This window comes from Camellia sinensis, chromosome 12 (genome assembly GCF_055761805.1).
Source record: "Camellia sinensis isolate YWXY chromosome 12, ASM5576180v1, whole genome shotgun sequence".
In the NCBI taxonomy this organism is placed as follows: Eukaryota; Viridiplantae; Streptophyta; class Magnoliopsida; order Ericales; family Theaceae; genus Camellia; species Camellia sinensis.
Window position 1 is genome coordinate 55246781 of NC_138972.1, and position 20787 is coordinate 55267567.

The 20787-nt window shown below is 34.2% G+C and overlaps 1 protein-coding gene across 1 annotated transcript; it reads right to left on the minus strand.

The window, feature by feature from the left end:
* Positions 1 to 350: 350 nt before the first annotated feature.
* LOC114259748 (uncharacterized) lies at positions 351 to 13972 on the minus strand. The gene is made up of 7 exons (XM_082898655.1): positions 13821 to 13972; positions 12704 to 13237; positions 3600 to 3652; positions 3362 to 3426; positions 3166 to 3244; positions 1248 to 1556; positions 351 to 888 (listed from the first exon to the last, which is right to left on the minus strand). The coding sequence occupies exons 2-7, from the start codon at positions 13189 to 13191 to the stop codon at positions 734 to 736; spliced, it is 1149 nt and encodes a 382-aa protein (XP_082754781.1). The 5' UTR covers positions 13192 to 13237; positions 13821 to 13972; the 3' UTR covers positions 351 to 733.
* Between the last annotated feature and the right edge of the window lie 6815 nt (positions 13973 to 20787).

Below are 20787 nucleotides of genomic sequence, written 5' to 3' on the forward strand. Positions count from 1 at the left end.
GCATTTAGCAACTACGACATTATAAACAATCATTTCTCGTGTATGACAGTCAACCTCATTGAGTTTAATATGAACATGAAAGATTGGATTGAAGGCTAGGGCATATTAGGTCCTTTCAACACATTTTATAAGAAAATATTTGGTCCCATTCAGAATGAGACAGCATTTCCTTCAAGTGACTTTTTCTTTTTTCTTTTTTTTCAAAAATTGGTTTGTCTCATACCCCATGCATATCCAAAATCTGATTTAGGTGCAGGCCAACTGGTCCATATATATGTATATATATATATATATATCCCAGAAAGGGAGAAAACCCAACAAAAGAAAAGGAAAAAGGAAAGGAACAACAATGATAAGAAATTGACTGTATCTCAAATACAGAATCTGTCTGCCAACATGAAGTGTTGAAGCATTTCAATATGGAAAATACCAAATCATATGATTGTAAACAAAAGGTCCGGCACTAAAACTTCACTCTCCAGCAACCGGTTGTCAAAAACTTCACATGAAGAAGCAAGCAAACATAAATAAGTTCTCAAAATCCATCCTTTTTTTTTTCTTCTTTCCCTATGCTTTTTGATACTCAACTCAAAAATTGTGTTTTCATATTAGTGGTACCACAATTATGATTATTAAGTTGATGTTGGATACATATAGCACCCCCCCCCAAGCCCCCAAGGATCGTCTGTCTTCTAGCATGGTAATAGGAATCTCTCTTCTGCCATGAAAATGATCAGACAGTGCTGACGTCGACTCGGCTTTTATGAAGCTGAAAGGCTGGGGTGATCCAGCTACCACAACTGCATTGGATGCCTGACCAGTTGAAATAACCCAAGCGGCCTTCGCAATGGGCACATAAAAGCTTGCCCTCCAATGCACCATCTTCAACTGTTCATGCAAATCATACTAAAGATGAAACCAAAGTTGCAAAGAAAAAAGGTAAAGACATACTTTGTGTTACAGTAGACAAATCTAAGATGGGGCTAATTTGAGCAAACATGAATAGCTTTCAATATGGAACAAAAGGCAACAATTCTTTGAGATATGCAAGTAACCATCAAAGGATTGATCTATTACCAACTCAGAAGTTAAACAACACATCAACATCATTCAATGACAACACCAAATCCATGCCCATCAGTCAACTTGTTTTGCAGAATTTATCTGTTTCTACAGCTTTATTCAGCAATATGCTTCGACATCAGAAACTCTAGACAAGATAAAATGAAGTAGTTAATATTTTGTACCTGTTGTCATCCAACGTAGAGGCTCAATAAAGATGGATGAGCACTCAATCTCATCAGACTTGTTAAAAGGGTTGCGACTTTTTCTCTTATGCCACTCGAAGGATGTCTCCCCCTCCCCGGGAACATGGTCCAGAAGATTCTCTTGCAATGCAACAACTCTCCTGCATTTCTTGCAGCGATACGCACGAGTAGAAACTATTCTGCTACTCTCAGTTGTTCCTACCTCAGAGGAAACTTCTTCAGTCGGCAAGCCAGGATCAGCCCCAAATTTAGAACTGTCTATTTTTTCTCCTCGATTGTAGGAATCGCCTATCATCATATGAGGCACAAAATCTTTAAATAAATGGACAGCCCAAAACGCAATAAACTCTTTACTCAAAAAAGAAAAAAAGAAAAAAAAGGTAAATGTACATACTAATAAAATAGGGAAAATATCAAATACGTCATACTTTTCCAATAAAATTTCCGGGGAGTCCTATTAACCATATGTTGAGAGTGTTGATTCATGTGTTGATAAGACCCAATGGAAATTTCAAAAAAGTAGGACTTATTGGATATTTTCCCTAAGAAGTATGGAAGCAGTTCTTTATTGGTGTGATCAGGCAACATTCTCTTAAATTATTAAAAGTGACTTAAGGTGATGAATTTGAGTAAAATGGTTAATGTTAAAAAATTAATAGCCCTCCATGGACATTTGAAAATTTGAGGGAAAAAAGAAAGGGGCCATGCAAGCATTTTCTCTTAAAGATGTATCAATTCCAATTAAACCTATATCATATCACATTAACAGTTCATGAAGAAATTGAATTAGAGTGCTTAGCCCTCAAAATACCAGAACGATGTCACCAATTATTGAAAGAAAAGAGGAATAATAAAAAGGGAAATTTACTGTAAGGTCCCGGTGTCCCACATCGGGAATGGAGGGGGCGTTTTTGAGCTATAAAAGTAAAAATTTGGACCCTTAAATAGCATCGAGGCATTTTCCCGAGTGGTGAAATCCCTAGCAGAACTCCCCAGTTAAGTGTGCTTAGGCTAGAGTAGTTCTGGGATGGGTGACCCACTGGGAAGAACAAATCCGTGCGGGCGTGACACCAAGCGGATAATATCGATGACATATGAAGGGTTGGGTGGTTACATTTACAAATCAGTGCACATGGCCAAAAATAATTACAAACACAGCAAAAGTTACACCCCAACAAGATTCTCATCTTCTAATAAATAATTGCCCCATTTCCCATTGAATGGTAATTTCCCCTAATAAAAATGGTGAGGTACTATTCAAACTATTAATGCCTCAGCTCACAATTGAAATCAAATTCTCAACTAAACCAAATCTTATGATGATCTGGTAAATGTTTCTGAAAGAATTTGTTGCCAAATCCTAGACGAGCTTGTCTGAATGGTAAGAAATAAATTAAATTAATGCTGCTTTTCCTTTTTTGTTTTATCAAGTATGTTGCTTTGCTTTTCCATTTTTGTTTTGACAAGTATGTTGCTTTTTCATATTCCATAATCTAGAGCCAATTACACACAATCAGATCATGACCTTCCCATTCATTTCTTGCTACTCTCATTCACATCATTTCCAGACCCCCACCAACTTCATGTTCCCTATATTCCCAATGGATATTTACTTATTTGCATAAAGGAACCGTAATGAGTTGCTTATCCCCAAAAAAATCGTACTCAGTCTACGGGCTGTGACATCTCACAATGCCTCTTACTCCCCCACTATCACATCCCAGAATTCTGCATTAACAACATACTGTTCTCTATGCCTCCTCACTTAAAACAAAAATTGATAATTTTTATATTATTGAGCAAAACAAACATTACCTCTGAAAAGAACAATCATAAATCAAAAGTAAATAAACACCAAAAATAGAAAATAGTGATAATAAGCAAATAAGAATCAGACCTAATACTTTCAAACGGAAGCGTTTGTATATAGGGCTAGTGTGATCGATCTTGAAACTCATTTCTTCAAACATTTTTAACTGCAAGGAGACCAAAAAAAAGCATCCATGATAAACAAAACATAATGCAAAGTAAAACTAAGAAGCATTTTGGAACACTACTTATAAAACATTTGATACAGCATTGCCTTGCCTCACCTGTTCCAGAAAACCATCATTGGGACAAACAAATTCACAGCTTTGCTGTAAAGATTCAAGTGCATCTGCACAAGTATGTAGAGAAAAAAGAAAAAAGGAAATGATAAAATAAAAATGAGTACAGAAATTGTCAACGCTTCATCACCACTACCAAAAAAAAAAAAAAAAAACAAAAAAATAGAAGCACAAGCAAATTTGATAGGCCCACAACACTCCAAAATAAAGGATATGCTCAAACCTTTTTGTGATAGTTGTTCAGTTCTCATCAGGTATGCTGTAATGATAGCTGCACTGCAACGAACACAGCAAAAAAGAGTGTAAACCTGTAGAACTTGATAAAGCAGAAAACTAGATCTGTCAGAATATATGCCTTCTATGGACACTATCTTCACAATAATCAGAAGACTGACATGAGTGGAAAGTGGTTTTTATGGACTTTAGAAATGCTTAATTCACATAAGAAGATAAATGGCTAGTAGATGGAAGTGCATCTGACAATGAATGCTATAATTTTGTGCACGTAAAATAAAGCACCAGTGCATTGATGTAAAACCATAAGGTTTAGGGCAATCAAACAAGGATATTCAAATTAGGATTTGGTGTAATGAGGATTTGGATTGATTAAGAATTGATTGGACTCAACTTCAGGAACAAGAATGTAGGATTTCTGAGGCTATTCAGGTTTTTTTTTTTTTTTTTGTCTCTTTTCTTTAGGTGTTAAGGTTGAAGAAGGATTGAGCAAAAGGAAAAAAAATAAGCTTGTCTGTTAGGATTTTCATGACCATAAATTGAATTGAATCTAATTCTGATAATTTAAAGGCTAAAGTGCAGATACTATGGAAGTAGAAGAAAGAAGGATATTCTAGTTATCTATCCTAGAACACTTCAGGCATCACAGTATGCTTTTGACTACTAATTTAGAAATAAATTTATAAAAATTACGATTTTGTAAAACTTCTTTAAACTAAATAAGAACCATAGTAGGAATCAAATACATACTTGACTCAGTACAACCCATGGGCAACCTCTATAGCCCATTTCTAAATAATGAAAATATGAAAAAAAATAAAAAATAAAAAAAACCATTCAACCAATGAGAATGACCAAATACAATCACAGTAAGAATCCAATTACATAACTTGTCACACTGCAACCCATGGGCAACCCCCTACAGTCCATTTCTGAAAAACTAAATTTTTGAAAAGGGAAAAAAAAAAACCCTTTTGACTAATGAGAATGACCAGAAAGATGCAAAACTAAACCAATAAGAGATAAACTCAAATAGAACATAAAATAGTACTCAACATGACCCAACACTTAATTATGTAAGATCCCAATTGGGTACAAAATCATTTAGAATCTTCCATTTAACACTTGAGCATTAGAAGCATCCTTGTAACGGCTATCATACACCTTCAAAGGGTACTGCCACACTCTATTATGCATGATCATACGACAAATCAAATGACGACATGCAACATCCATAATCTCAAAAATAAAAACCACCAATAGAAGTTTGAATTCAGAATGGACATGCTATAAGCTGCTTGAGTTCATTTAATTGTACAATTGATATCAAGGTTAGCAAAGCTGTCACTCAACCCAAAATGGATCCTCTTCAAACCTAAATCTACATCATAGCAGCATGCAACATAGACTCGATCATGTTGCAACAGAATGGATAGCTGCTTCAGCATCATTGAGACAGCTCAAATAATTTTCAATGATGAAAGCATAACAAAACTATGTTGTTACCACTGGAAGTTTCAAAAAAAAAAGAAAAAGAAAAGACATTTCAATATCTTCTAGACAAGAGCTACGATAAAAATATGGATCAAGATTGCAATTTTAAGAGATTCCCATTCCTACAATTGTGGCGGACTTGGTCCAAAGATGGCTCTATAGCATTTGAGAACCAGTTATATAATGTAGCTAAAAACAAACAACGAAGCTTAACAAGCGACTCTCTTCTGTTCTTGCCAAATGATCCACATAAGAGGTAACGACACCAAGTTCCAAGCCTTCCTCCTTTCGCCCATCCTCGCGCCTCTCCAAGAGCAGAGAAGGTCCACTACCTTCTTAGGAAAAAAGAAAACCACTCCAACCAACCCTAGAACCAACGATCATAAACCTTGGTCCAACGATTGCAATTTTAAGAGATTCCCATTCCCAAAATTGTGGCCGACTTGGTCAAAAGACGGCCCTATAGCATCTGAGAACCAACTACATAATGTAGCTAAAAACAAACAACGAAGCTTAACAAGTGACTCTCTTTCGTTTTTGCCAAATGATCCACATAAGAGCTAACGACACCAAGTTCCAAGCCTTCCTCCTTTCGCCCATCCTCGCGCCTCTCCAAGAGCAAAAAAGGTCCACCACCTTATTAGGAGAAAAGAAAACCACTCCAACCAGCCCTAGAACAAAAGATCATAAACCTTGGTCCAAAGATTGCAATTTTAAGAGATTCCCATTCCCAAAATTGTGGCCGACTTGGTCCAAAGATGGCTATTAGCATCTGAGAACCAGCTATATAATGTAGCTAAAAACAAACAACGAAGCTTAACAAGCGACTCTCTTCCGTTCTTGCCAAATGATCCACCTAAGAGCTAACGACACCAAGTTCGAAGACTTCCTCCTTTCGCTCATCCTCACGCGTCTCCAAGAGCAGAAAAGGTCCACCACCTTCTTAGGAAAAATGCAAACCACTCCAACCAACCCTAGAACCAAAGATCATAAACCTTGGTTGCCTCACAGTTCACAAGGAGACTTACCGACTCCTCTTCCTTTATATACTTGTAACTCCTTTTCACATGAATTTGCTACTTCTGAGATTATTAATGGTGAGAATCTTCCTCATGCCTCTTTTATTATTGTATCCTAAGTTATTTAGTTCTAACTTATAATTAGTTTCATGTGTGTTAACCTCCTTTGAAACCTCTCAACAACGGAATTGTACCTACACAGGCCTCACTTTAAAAGACACCCCTAACAACAACCCCAAGTCCCTCACAAGCAAAGCATCTGCCCTAAAAAGCACAAACACTTCTAAGAAAGTGATGTATCCGTGTCGGACAATGATACTCGTTGGACACTTCCCGACATGTGTCCGACACTTGTCAAAATGTGTCCTATTTTTTAAAAAGTTTTTTAGATCTGGACATGCTTTGGACACTCATGTTCATTGTTTAAACACACGTATCCACCGATTAGACATAAATAAAACTAATTATAAGTTTGAACTAAATAACTTAAGATAAAATAACAAAAGAAAAAATTATGTAAATTTATAAAATAAGTGTTATATTACATTTTTTTTTATTATCTTTGAATGATATATTCATATATATGACATAATAAATATATAAAATTATATATTTCAAACGTGTCCCCAATGTGTCGTATCCTGTATTTTTTTAAATTGGCGTGTCAGAGTGTCCGTGTTATATCCATGTCATGTCGTGTTGTGTCGCATGTCAGTGTCCATGCTTCTTAGCATCCACCTTAGAACCCCGACATGGATGCCAGCTCCCCCGCAAGGCATCTCTAAACAGAATCAAAGAAAACTTCTTAAGATTCATATTCAGACTTGTATTTACCTTAAAACAAAGGAACACACATATAAGGTAAAACAATTAATGCACGACTTATCTATACCACAAAAGATTATAAATATCCTTTGTATACAACATATGAAAAAGTGATGGAAGCGCCATCAACCCTACCCACCTCAAAGCCCTCCAAAATACCTCCAAGTGCCACCACATCAATCATCCTACTCAGAATCTCCATCCCCAAAATAACTAGCATAGGGGATAAATGATTCCCCCTAAGAAAAACCTTAGGAAGTCCCAAAAAACTAGCTCAAGAGTACCATTAACAAGAACAAATAGCCTCACAGTGGAAAAAAAACTAAAAATAAATCCTGTGTTAAAATTCAATGTATAAAGAGAATTGTATTATTGATTGATGTGTGTTATGTTTACAATGAGTCCTATATATAGAAGATTAGAGGAGGTAGGTATGTAGTAGGTGGAGTAGTAGGTGGAGTAGGTGAAGTGGGTGGAGTAGGTGTAGTGGTAGGTTTTGGTAGGTTTTAACAGCCCCCCACAAACTCAAGGGGGATAGGAACTAACCAACTTGAGTTTGGAGAGAGTAACAAAACAAGAAAATAGACTAATACATAAAATAAAAGAGGATAGGAGACACTGTATAATCGTGTCAGACCGTTGGTGAAGACATTGGATGGTTGTGTCATAACGTTGTAGAGGACACTGGATGGTTGTGTCATAACGTTGTAGAGGACACTGGATGGTTGTGTCATAACGTTGTAGAGGACACTGGATGGGTGTGTTATAACGTTGTAGAGGACATTGGATGGTTGTGTCATAACGTTGTAGAGGACACTGGATGGTTGTGGCAGACCGTTGTAGCAGATAAAGTCTGGACAGTTGACGAGGTCACACCGGACCGATGGAGAAGCTAACCGGAATCAATGTCGGGACAGTTTATGGGGTCATGTCGGACCGTTGGAAAAGCTAACCGGAATCAAATGTCGGAACAGTTTATGGGATCATGTCGGACCGTTGGAAGAGTCGCACCCTCAAAAGGTGTGCCCAATCTTTCAAAAGGCGTGCCATCAAAAGGCGTGCCCAATCCATAAAAAGGTGTGCCAGACATTATGGCGAGGCGCGTGACTACCTTGGCTTGCGCGCCCGTTTTGTCGTCTGGCGTTAAGTGACGCGCGATGCGCGTATCTGCCTTGGCTATTTAACCAAGACGGAGGCTGAGGCGGAGGCTGAGGCTGAGACAAAAAACTGCTAAAAACCTCTGAAAAAACTCTTCGTTGTCTGAGAGAGAAACTCTGTAATATTCTGTAACACTCTGTTGCCCAGAAAATGGCCTCGTCTTCCCGTGGTCTGCTCACTCTCTTTCCCGACCTCAACGAGTCAACAAGAGAGATAACTGGTGCGGTGGCCAGTGAACCTCAACCAAACACCTCTGGTTTTGCTCCGTTGAATTTTCCGATGCGGTCTGTGGAGCAAAAAATGGCAGTGCAAACGGATATTGAGGCCAATCAGTATACCTTGAAGTCATGTGTGGAGACCATAACGGCGGTCACAAACTTGTCGCACCGGCTGCAGAGTAGGACAAATGAGGTGCAGCAGTTAAACGCTCAACTGGCTCTGCTCCAGCGCATGTATAAGGATGCGCGAGCAGAGATAAGTGTGCTAAAGGCGGAAAATAAGGAGCTAAAGCGGAAGGCCACCGTGATGTTCCGATTCGGAGGGCCGCCATATGCTGCAGTGGAGGAGTATGGGGGAGTGAATGTGCTCGGTGGATTAAGAAGCATAGAGGCAGCACCGTCAAGGGCCGCTCAGGACGGAGGCAAGAAGAAGAGACCGGCAGCAGAGTAGAGAAGAAAAATCCCGCTGCGGGTGTGGTTGTTTTTTTTTTTTTTTTTTTTTTTTGTGGAAAATGGTGATCGGGGTGAGCCCCTGACATGAATAAAATGAGTTTGGTGTGCAGTTCTTCGTCTGTTTTTTTTTTTTTTGGGGGGGGGAAAGGAAATAAAAGAAAGAGTGGAAATATCAGAAGGCGTGTGAATCGGTGAGCTAATAAATGGTAGGGGGATATAATATCTTATAAAAAAATAAAAAAATATGTGAGGGTGGAAAGTTGGAACAAGCAATGATGGAAAGGAAAAACAGAAAATAAAATAAAAAATTAAAGGTAGGTGTTTGGCAAAAATAAAAAAAGTGGACTGTTGGTGTTGGGTTGTTTTGGTTTTGTATAATAATAATAATAATAATAAGAATAGAAAGTTGGCAAAATGGTGGGTGTGCTTCAGTGGAGAGAGAGTTTAAAGTGCATTGGTTAGTGGGATCACGTGGGTAGCTGATGAGAAAAAGCAAAGCAAGTGGGTTTTGCAGATACAGTGATCATGAAACCTTTGAGAGCGAGTATGGTGGCAGCGTGCCTTCAACAGGTGTTAGGAACGGGGAAGAAGACACAAGGGAAAGACACAGTTAATGGATCTATGTTCCTTAAAAGCTTGCTTTGTGGCAAGAAAATTTTGGTTGTTGACGACAATAGGGTAAACCGTAGAGTTGCTGCTGGTGCACTCAAGAAGTTTGGAGTTGATGTCGAGTGTGCCGAGAGCGGCAAAGCTGCTCTTGCGTTGCTTGAGTTACCGCATAATTTCGATGCTGGCTTCATGGATATTCAGATGCCTGAAATGGATGGTTTTCAGGGGACGCGTCATATTCGGAAGATGGAGAAGGAGGCAAATGAGCCGCAGCAGATGAATGGAGGATCCCGCACCAGTTACTAGTGCATGTCCGTGTGTAGGTGTACATGGGTGTCTCTTAAGATTCAACGAGGGCCGGTATCACGACGGAGCTTCGGCAAAGGGACATCGACGTGCAAGCGGCGGTGGTCTCCGGCGACTGAACAGTAGTGCACTTAGCAGGTTGAAGAAGGGAAATTTCAAGGTATGTGTAGAAAATTCGAGCGGACTAGGTTGAGGTCCGGCGGGCGGCCAAGGCGAAGTTGCCGCCCGCCGGTGAAGCAAAAATACTAGGTTCTAAACCTGCTCTGATACCATGTTAAAATTCAATGTATAAAGAGAATTGTATTATTGATTGATGTGTGTTATGTTTATAATGAGTCCTATATATAGAAGATTAGAGGAGGTAGGTATGTAGTAGGTGGAGTAGGTGAAGTGGGTGGAGTAGGTGTAGTGGTAGGTTTTGGTAGGTTTTAACATCTGCTTCTCCATTTGGTCCCAAAACCCATCCTATCCAAGCAATGAAGAAGGAAACCCTAGTTAACATTGTCAAAGGCCTTTTCAATATCAAGATTAGATATGAATATGAGATCTGACCTCGCACTACTTAACCAAAAATTCACACATTCGTTAGCAATCAAAACCGCATCCCAAACTTCACACGAGCATTTTGTGTCTCTGACACAACCTATGCTAAAATTTCCTTGGACCGGAAGCTTTATTTAAGCCACCAATAAGGTAAATAAGTAAAAAAATCTCTAACAAGAGCCATTGCCCTCTCCTCCCTTCCCTTTCTCGGTGATTGAGGCCACAAAGGAGGAATTCAGACTATTTACAAACCGAACTGTATAAAATAAATATATAATTCATTAATTAAACATGGTGGAAGAAGCCCCATCATGTCCTCCCTAATAAGATCCCAACATTGTTAGAGCAAAGCAATAGTCATTCCATCTGATCCCCGAGCTTTGTCCTCATTAAAGGATTTCAATGCTACCACCACCTCCTCTTCAAAAAAATGGACATTTTGACCAATGGCCCTCCTTTGCAGAGATCTGGATAAACTGCATACCATCTAGATGACATCTCCAACTGTAAACCTCTATGTAAGGGTCATCATAGAACCGCACAACACCAGCATTAAACTCCTCATCAGAAGTAAGAAGCGTATCCCCTACTATCATACTGTCAACTCACCAATAAGATTATTGCTCCATCAAATTTTTTTTTAAAAATATGTATGATTTGGATCATAAAGGAGTGCTACATACTTACTTTAGGCACCCAAGGAGAAGAAATCTTAGAGTTGAATTTAATTTTCCATTCAATTTTATTTGTTTCCCATTTGGATTGTTTCTTTATTTGAGTTTTGGCTATAAATATAAGCATGATAATGTACCGGGATTATAAATTTATGACTTTGTTCACATAACATTGAATCGAAATTTTGCTTACCTACTTGTCTCTCTTTTTGTTCTTCCTCTTTTTCCCTGCAAGTGGATTGGTTGAGGATGCTTCTGAGACTCACAACTTACATCTTCACATAGTGGTTATCGACAATACCTTGTGATATGGAGTCATTGTCCAAACATGGATGCTACAAACATTGGGAAGGATGAATTTCACTTTTTAATTCAGATCTTCTGGAGTAGTAGCATAACCATTACTATCTAGAGGCCAGTTATTCCCAACCGTGTAGAATTGATTCCATTCATGGAGAGCAACATATATACTTTAGTCATAGAAGCAAGCAGCTCCTATTTTTATTTTAAATTTGATTTGTTTCCTAATTTGGACTGTTTCTTAATTTTGATTATTCCTATAAATGTAGGCATGATGATGTATTAGGAATCAAAGTTTTCCTTGCCAAATTCTCTCTCTTGATTGTCTCTTTTTCTTCTTCCTCTATACTTTCCCTTATTCTTCCCTTCATCAGAAAATTGTGGATCAAGGTTAGAAAAAGGGGCACTAGATATAGGTGTACTTGGATTGAAACGTAGATTATGAGTTTGATATAGAGTATGATCATAAAGAAGTTTTACCGACACAGAAAAAGTAATTGAAGCCTAACAAACTTTGTGAAGAATAATTTAAGCCTTAAATTGAACCCCATAAAGTAGATCTAGGTCATCCAAAATTAAGAAAGTTTTTGGCTTAATACTAGTACAGGGCGCATGCATAATAACAAAAACAAAAAACATATTGAAAACAAAGTGTGCCTAACTCATTAACAACATACAAACTTTTACATCTACAAAAATCAAGTGAAACAAGCCTCAACAAGAAACAAACAACCAAAATGTACAAACAAACCTTTAGATAAATGTACCTTCTTGATACACCAGCAAAGCAATGCACCAACACAGATCCCTCTTTTCAACTTTCTTCAATAAAACCCAAACACACATCCAAGTAATCCAACCAATTCTCACCCTCCGTATCTCTAAGCGGAACCGCCATCCTCACCAATTTCAAATCCTCTGGAAGTCCCAAAAAACTAGCTCCAGAGTACCATTAACAAGAACAAATAGTCTCACAGTGGAAAAAAAATAAAAATAAATCAAGCTTCTCCATTTGGTCCCAAAACCCATCCTATCCAAGCAATGAAGAAGGAAGCCCTAGTTAACATTGTCAAAGGCCTTTTCAATATCAAGATTAGATATGACTATGAGACCTGACCTCGCACTACCTAACCGAAAATTCACACATTCATTAGCAATCAAAACCGCATCCCAAACTTCACACGAGCATTTTGTGTCTCTGACACAACCTTTGCTAAAATTTCCTTTAAGCCTAACAAACTTTGTGAAGAATAATTTAAGCCTTAAATTGAACCCCATAAAGTAGATCTAGATCATCCTAAATTAAGAAACTTTTTGGCTTAATACTAGTATAGAGCGTGTGCATAATGACAAAAACAAAAAACATATTGAAAATAAAGTGTGCCTAACTCATTAACAACATACAAACTTTTACATCTACAAAAATCAAGTGAAACAAGCCTCAACAAGAAACAAACAACCAAAATGTGCAAATAAACCTTTAGATAAATGTACCTTCTTGATACACCAGCAAAGCAATGCACCAACACGGATCCCTCTTTTCGACTTTCTTCAATAAAATCCAAACACACATCCAAGTAATCCAACAAATTCTCACCCTCCATATCTCTAAGCGGAACCGCCATCCTCACCAATTTCAAATCCTTTCCTGCATACTCGAGAGAGTATAGAAGCTTCTGTGGCGACAACGAACTCTTTGGACTGTTACCTGAATCATTCTTGGGCTCTGAGCCCCCAACAATCTCTTTTGTAGGAATCACTAGACCACCTGAATCATTCTCGGGCTCTGAGCCCCCAACATACACCTTGCGAATCTCTTTTGTAGGAATCACTAGACCACGACGCCATTCAGAGAAGAATGATATTGATGCCGAACTAAGGACTGACAGCATATGAGTGATTTCTGCAGTATCATTCTGAAGAACCTCTGCTGCATCACTGATATTGCTGATAAATAAGTGCTCCCGTACCAGATACGGCATATCACACAATCAATATAGTTCTAACTAGAACCCTAGATTATTTTGCCTGTAAAAATTCAAATAGGAAATCTTTCTCACTATCATAGTCTAAATTCAACATAAATTTTCAAAAAAAAAATAAATAAATAAAATTGATAATATAGAAATTAAAGATTTTTTGAAAAGTTCAGCAAAACTGAATCAATTAAAAGAAATAGTGAACTTAATTCCTGCAATTAGTTTAAATTACACTAATATTTTTTGCATCATAACTGACAATATAGCAATCATTTGTATTGCAGCGAATTCAAAGCAAATCGAAACAACATAAGAAAATGGAGGAAAGGAAAATAAAAGAAAAGAAAACCAACACTGATAAGTCAGCACCGTGTTTATTGTTGTTTTCATTTTCTAGGGTCCAAAAAATAAAAAAAATGAAAACGCTAATTTCTTTTATTTAGCTACGTTTTCTCGGCAACCAAACAAAGAATATGTGATCTTTCTATCAAAAAATTATAACTCCAATTTTACAACTGTTGATTCATACAGTTTTAGAGATTTAATATCTATATATATATACACATCATACTTGCTCTATGCACATATATGTGTACAATCAAATGAAAAAAAATAAAATAATGAAATCGTACTAATTTTCCGTCGAGTGAAGATCAAATCGGCGACTGAAAGTGATGTCTCTCTGCGAGAAAATTTTTATCTTTGTTCCATCGGGGCGTGTGTGTTTGTGTATGTATCTATGCGGATGTTGTAATTGGCAAACAAATTATGGCTATTACCAAAATGATATTTGCACGGCTGCATAAAAGCGTTATTATAGGATGGACAAATTATAGTAAGGTCAAGTTTGGGGAGTTTCAAAAAGTCAAAAAGTTATTTAAAAAGTTAAAAAGTTATCACTATTTATCAAAAGTTAACAATTACGGCTACACAACTCTCAATATTAATTTTTCCCTACACATTAATTTATACAATTTTTTAATACACATTTTTCTATAAAAAGTCAAAAAGTTAATCCAAACATTCATATTTTCAACCTCAACTTTTTAGTCTAAAAAGACAGACAAAAAGTACACTTATTTAAGACACCCCAAACAACCCAGATTATGTAAAATAGCGTTAAATCTATTAAAATCACATTGATTAATATTAATTCGTTTCATTCTATCTTTTAATTATAGATTAAATTTTAAAATTTATAATTCATTTTCAAAATTATTTCACTCCACTGTAATTATTACATATATATTTGTTTATCTTTTAATAAAATATCAAAATTGCCTAAATTGGGATTTGATTATTTACCCATCTGTATTTAATTTAAAATTTTACTTTCAAACTATTCAAACTGCACCTCACACATTTCTACTTAGTAGTTTGTACATTTTATTACTTATATCATTTTGATTCTTATAATTAAAATTTTGCCTTATTTGGTTCACTTGGTAATGTTATTAAGATTATTGATTGAAAATGTTAGTTTATTTAGTTTATAATTTTGTTCTTAAAAATATAATATATGCCATTTATGTGAATATTTATTATAAAAAAATATTAATAATTGAAATCAATTAAACAAATGTAAGACAAATTAAAAATATTTAAATCAAAATCAAATCAAATTAAAATTAAGAATGATCAAAATGACAAAATAATCCCAAGTATAGGACTAGTTATATTTGCACTTATGATTGTGAAGTCCGTGGTAAAAGCAAACGTGGATCTGGCAATAACCATTTTTACACGAGGGAGTATCTGCGTAAGGGATTAATACGTGCGAGTTTCTCAAATAAAGTGACTTCCACGTGTCAAAGTTGTGACGTGGAGTTGTAGTTTGGGTCCCACTAATATTTCTGGTTAAAAGTAAGGAGATTGATGACGTGGGATGATCTTGGCTTTTTTGAAAAACAAATCTTGGATTCGGGTTCTTAACGTTGTTTGACGTTCCTAAATAATCTATCTTTTTGTTATTTTATCTTTTTTTTTTATCACATTATTTTTAAAAAAATTTCACACACCTTTTTATAGAAATCTTAAAACTACATTTATTTAAATCATTCAAAATCATAACACTTAAAATTAAAAGGTGGTTTGAGGATTAAATATTTTAATTAAAAAGTTAAAAAACTTATTATAAGTCATCATATTATTATTTTAATTTTTTATATATTTTTTCATAAAATATTAAAAAATTATTAAAATAATATATTTTTAAATAAGGCCTAAATGTATTAAGTGATAATTAATTAAATTCGTTTAATAAATATCATTTAAAAATTTAAATATCTCTTAAAATTATTGGCTAAAATTTAAGAATATTTTAAGTCATAAAACTTATTTAATTCTGACTGGATTTATAAATATTAAATATAAATGTTAATATACATTATTACAAACTCACCATCACTAATACCATCACCACCATTATGCCATCGCCACCGGTACCGCCATAACCACCACCACCACTATCACAATCACCATTATGCCATCACTACCACCACTGTCACCATCACCACCACCACCACTGTAGCCACAATCATATCACACCACCACCAGAACTATTACTGCCATCACTTTCATCACAATTGTCATTGTTGTATCACCATTATTTTACTATCTCTATCATCACTACTGCTATCACCACCACCACCACCATCATGTTGCTACTGCCGTCTCTATCACCACCATCACAATATAAAAATTAAAATATATAAGTTAAAAATAATAAATTTTAAATTTGATATTATGCATATCAAACAATTTATTTTTAGTTCAACACTTAAATTTTTATCAAACAGCTTTTCTAGTTAACAAATTTAACATTCAATTTTCAATACTTAATTTCAGTCTTTAATTTTCAATTTTCAACTTTATCAAATACCTCCGTACAAGATATGAAAGATTTGAGGCCAAAATATATTTTACCCACATATGACATGGTTCCCAATCATTTTATCCCTTGTTATTTTAAAGTAGTTCGAGCAAATTATGAAAGTAATCCTGATATTTTGATTCTTATATTATTTTAATCTCTATAATTTCAATTGTTCAATTTTGACCGTCAATTTATGATTATATTTCAACTTGGTATAACTGATTTTAAAAATATTTATGTTTTTCGTTTATATTTATAATAAAAAAATTGTAAACTAATTTTTTTTTTTATTTTTAAAAAAATAAAAACTATAAACATGCTTGGTTTGAACAAAAAAAAAACACTTGTTTCCTTTTGCTTCATAATGAAGCTCCTCGAGTTTGAACTCTTAACCTTGCGCCCATCTCTTCCTTCCGCTTTTCCTTTCGCCTCCTACCCATGTTTATATCAATTTATAAACAAAAGTAAATACGTTTTTTGAATTTATAATTTTTCCTCAGTTTTTAATTTGAAGGAACTCATTCATAAACTCAAAAAAGTTACCAAATAAGTTTATATAACAATTTTTTTTATTTTTATAAATATAAATTAAAAACTGAAAATAAAAATGTTACGAAATGATTAGAGATTAGATTTGTCATTAAAAAAAAAATAAGTATGATTTTGAGAATAGACTATCCATTTAAATATATATATATATATATATATATTTTATACTATTATTAAAAATGAACAACTTACTTGGCTTTTATGAGTCTCTTTCTCTCCTTTTGTCAAGTGTCAATTTCTCTTTTCAAAAGAGGGAAAAAAAAAATAGTCACAAGACTTGAACCTATGACCATTGATGAACATAATGAATAACATTTTCATCACTTAAATAACATAAAAGATATGCTTTTAGCTCAAAAATTAAATTTATATTTTAAGCACACTCATCGATGAGCTCACACCTCTAGTATATAGGAAATGGGGACGCTGCTGCGCAGCCCGCGTAGCAGCGTCTGCTGTGCGGCAATTTAAGCTCATTTCGGGGCTCATTTTGATAATCCAAACCGTTCACATTTTAGAATACGTCAAGTAGAACATGCCTGCAAAAAATCAAATTAATCGGATATCGTTTACCCATTCATCCACTCACATTTATATTCATTTTAATCAAGTTAAAATACATTTGTATTTATTTTTATAGATACAAATATGAGTGGATGAATGGGTGAACGATATCCGATTAATTTGATTTTTTGCGGACATGTTCTACTTGACGTATTCTAAAATGTGAACGGTTCGGATTATCAAAATAGGCTCTGAAATGAGCCCAAATCTCCTCACAATAGACGTTGTTGCGCGGGCTACGCAACAGCGTCCCCACTTCCTAGTATATATGTATGTTTGTGATCCTATTATGTAGCTAAAATTGTTTAATTAATTTGCATAAATATAATCTACTCAAACGTCGTACAAAATAAATGATTCAGATAACTGAAATGAGACTAGTGATTGAATCCACCAAACAATATCCTCTGTTCAACGCTGCTACAGGGCCCAAACATTTCAAGCTCGAATTTGCCCCGAATCCAAAACAACATCGTTTTGGATTATCTTACCGGTAAGAGAATTGTAATATATCTTACTGGTAAGAGAATTTTATTACATGTTACTGGTAAGAGAATCCAAAACGACGTCGTTTTGAGTTTCAAGCCAATTTTGAGCCAAACAATTTCGGGCCCTCAAACAATTTTCATTCTCTGTTTATTAGGATGCCTGATTGAGAGAGGATACTGACTCTCGCACAAAAGATTTATTTGAGCACTTTATCTTGAAAAGAAAAAATTTCATTGATGAAAGCATGTTAGAAACATTGTATTTTATGAAAGGAAAAAAAATTTAGACTTACATATAAATAAGTTTAAAAAGTAAATGGAAAAAGACCCCTACAGAAAATGACCCCCACAACCCCCTCTGCGACATGATTGGCCAATTTTTTATTTATTTATTATTTTTTTTTTCTTCCTTCTTTCCCAATCACCAACCTCCACATATATATATATATATATATATATATATATATATATATATGTGTAGGAAGTGATGAGAGTGAGGGCTTGAGGGGCCTCTCTCCAAGTAAATTTATAACTGGATTTTTTGTTTGATAAAAAATAAAAAAGAACGTAAAATAGACTAACTGAAAATGAAACTTTTGTAACCAAATACACGGTGGCCTTTCATGATGAGACTTACCATGCATGTGTTGTCACGTCTATTCTTGGTCTATATATGAATATATATATATATATATATAGCTTGTAAATAAAGTCTTAGGCGGTGCTTCGCAAGAATTTTTGTTGGGTGTTTTTTGATTTTTTTCGTTAAAAGGCAAATTTTTTGTAAAATTAAAAAAAATAAATTCAAATAAAATATCATATGTAATCTAATAATTATTTCATTTTTTTTCTCATAAACATCACATCCAACCACAAAAAAATTCAACTATCTTCTCAAACACTAAAAAAAAATTTTCTAATAATATCTTACAATTAAAAAAATCTATATAAAAACTCACTTCCCAAACACCCATTTATTTAGATTTGTCTTCTCACTCTTTATTGAAAATGCATGTTGCCATTCCATGCCACAGGACAAGTTGTGAAGACCATCAAGAAGTGACAATATTGAAAAAATAATAGAAGCAGATATAATTTTGTATGTATGTGAACCAATAGAATACAATGGGTATATTCTAATTTTTATGGTGAGGAGAGGAGATAATCTACGAGTTAACACTTTATTAAAATTTCAACAATGATAGAGACTATTAATTTTAGAGTTCTAAAAGATCACTAATGACATGGCATTCAATAAAAAAAGAAAAAAAATACAACACCAAGACCAAAACATCAAATCGTTCCTGATGGGGGCCACTGCCACATCATTAGTGATAACACTAATTAGTGCTCTCACTCATTTTCCTTAAAATTTATCTAAATTGAATTGAATTGAATTTTTATTTGGTTATTATGCTAAAATTAACCTATGATTGTTTTGTTAATTTATGTTGTTTTTTTTATTATTAACTATTGCTTCTATTTTAGTTTTTGAATATCATCCTAATAATTTAATGGTTAAATTTCTGTTAAATTCAAATATAAAATTGACCATCATGTTTGGGTTTGTAGGGCCCACTACGGGTCACATTTTGTTGATATAAATTATTTATTTTATAGGTCCTTCAGTGTATATCATTTATAAAAAAATTAAATCAATTAATAATCATAATATATATGGAGGGTCTTACAAAATAAATCATTTGAATTATTAAAGCATGACTCATGATAGACCTCACAAGCCCAAACATAACGGTCAAGTTTACATTTAAATTTGAGAAAAATTTAACCCTAATTTAAAATGTGATCACATGCTGCATAAAAATAAGGACGAAATTACACCAAAATATACACCAACAAGGTTACAAGGGAGATTAAGAAGGGTAGAGAGATTATTCACCCAAACAATAAGGGTAGAGTGATATTAGAGAGAAGAGGAAAACAAAATAAAAATTTTAACAAATATAAACATTAAAAGTGACAAACTGCATGAATTTTGTTGAAAAGGAAAGAAAAGATATGAGATATATAAAGATTTAAGAAATATAATTTATTAATTTTACGATTTTATTTGAATGCTTTGTATGTTCATGTTATAAATGTCATATGTATGTATAAGACTTACCATATTTAAAAATGAGAAATATTATTTTTACATAATTTCTATACAAATTTTTTTTGTCAAAATTATTTGGCAATAACATTTGTGTAATTAAATATCATTTAATTAGTATTTTATTTTAAAATGATAAGTTGCAATACAACTATGTCATTCTGTATATATATATATATATATATATATTTGTTTGTAAAGCATCATTACACTAAAAAAAATATTGAATCTTACTACGATTACATGAAAAACCACATAAGGTGAAGAGTTTCCATAATAAAAAAAAAATGCAATGATAAATAGCAATACTTCAAAGATTTATAAGATATATACTACTTAAAACTTCAAATAGGAGTAAGTTGAAACTGGAGGAGGGACATGTGGCCCTCTTGAGCCCAATCCCGAGTGATTCAATAGGTAAATAAAAAAAAAAAAACCGAATTGGCGATTAAAAATATTATTTTAATATTTTTACTTCAATTTATTTATTTATTTGTAAAATATCGAATTAAAATGTTATGGGTGAGTTCTACCATGACAAATGTAGACAAAAAGATTTGTCAAAGTTTACCTATAACTGAGCATTGTAAGTATTTTTTTTTTGAAACAGCAACATAAATTTTATTGATGAAAACAGTGTACATACATACAAAATTACAATATCAATAAAAGGGAAAAAAAAAAAGTGTAAACAGCATCACAGTAAATACACTCAATTCCAATTAAATTGACACTAAAAAATAAGTCAAATCATATGCGAGCACTATCCAAAGGTTGCTGAGAGGCCAACAAAAATCAAACAACTCATATAACTAGTGGCTCCAACACCAATAGCCGCCCGCTCCAACCCTAACAAAAGTACATTCTATATTCTTAATTGTTTGGGATAATCTAAATAAGTGCACTTTTTAACTTTTTATGAGTTTGAAGTGATGTGTTAGAGAGGTGATGTGACTTAAATAAGATGATGTGACTTAAATAGAATAGTGACTTTTTGACTTTTTGTCTTT

Coding starts and splice junctions, on each gene's coding strand:
- LOC114259748 (XM_082898655.1), bottom strand. CDS start 13,191: ATGCCGTATCTGGTACGGGAGCACTTATTTATCAGCAATATCAGTGAT. Junction 3,653..12,703: donor TTTGCTGGTGTATCAAGAAG/GTACATTTATCT, acceptor TGTTCGTTGCAG/TGCAGCTATCATTACAGCAT. Junction 3,427..3,599: donor TGAACAACTATCACAAAAAG/GTTTGAGCATAT, acceptor ATACTTGTGCAG/ATGCACTTGAATCTTTACAG.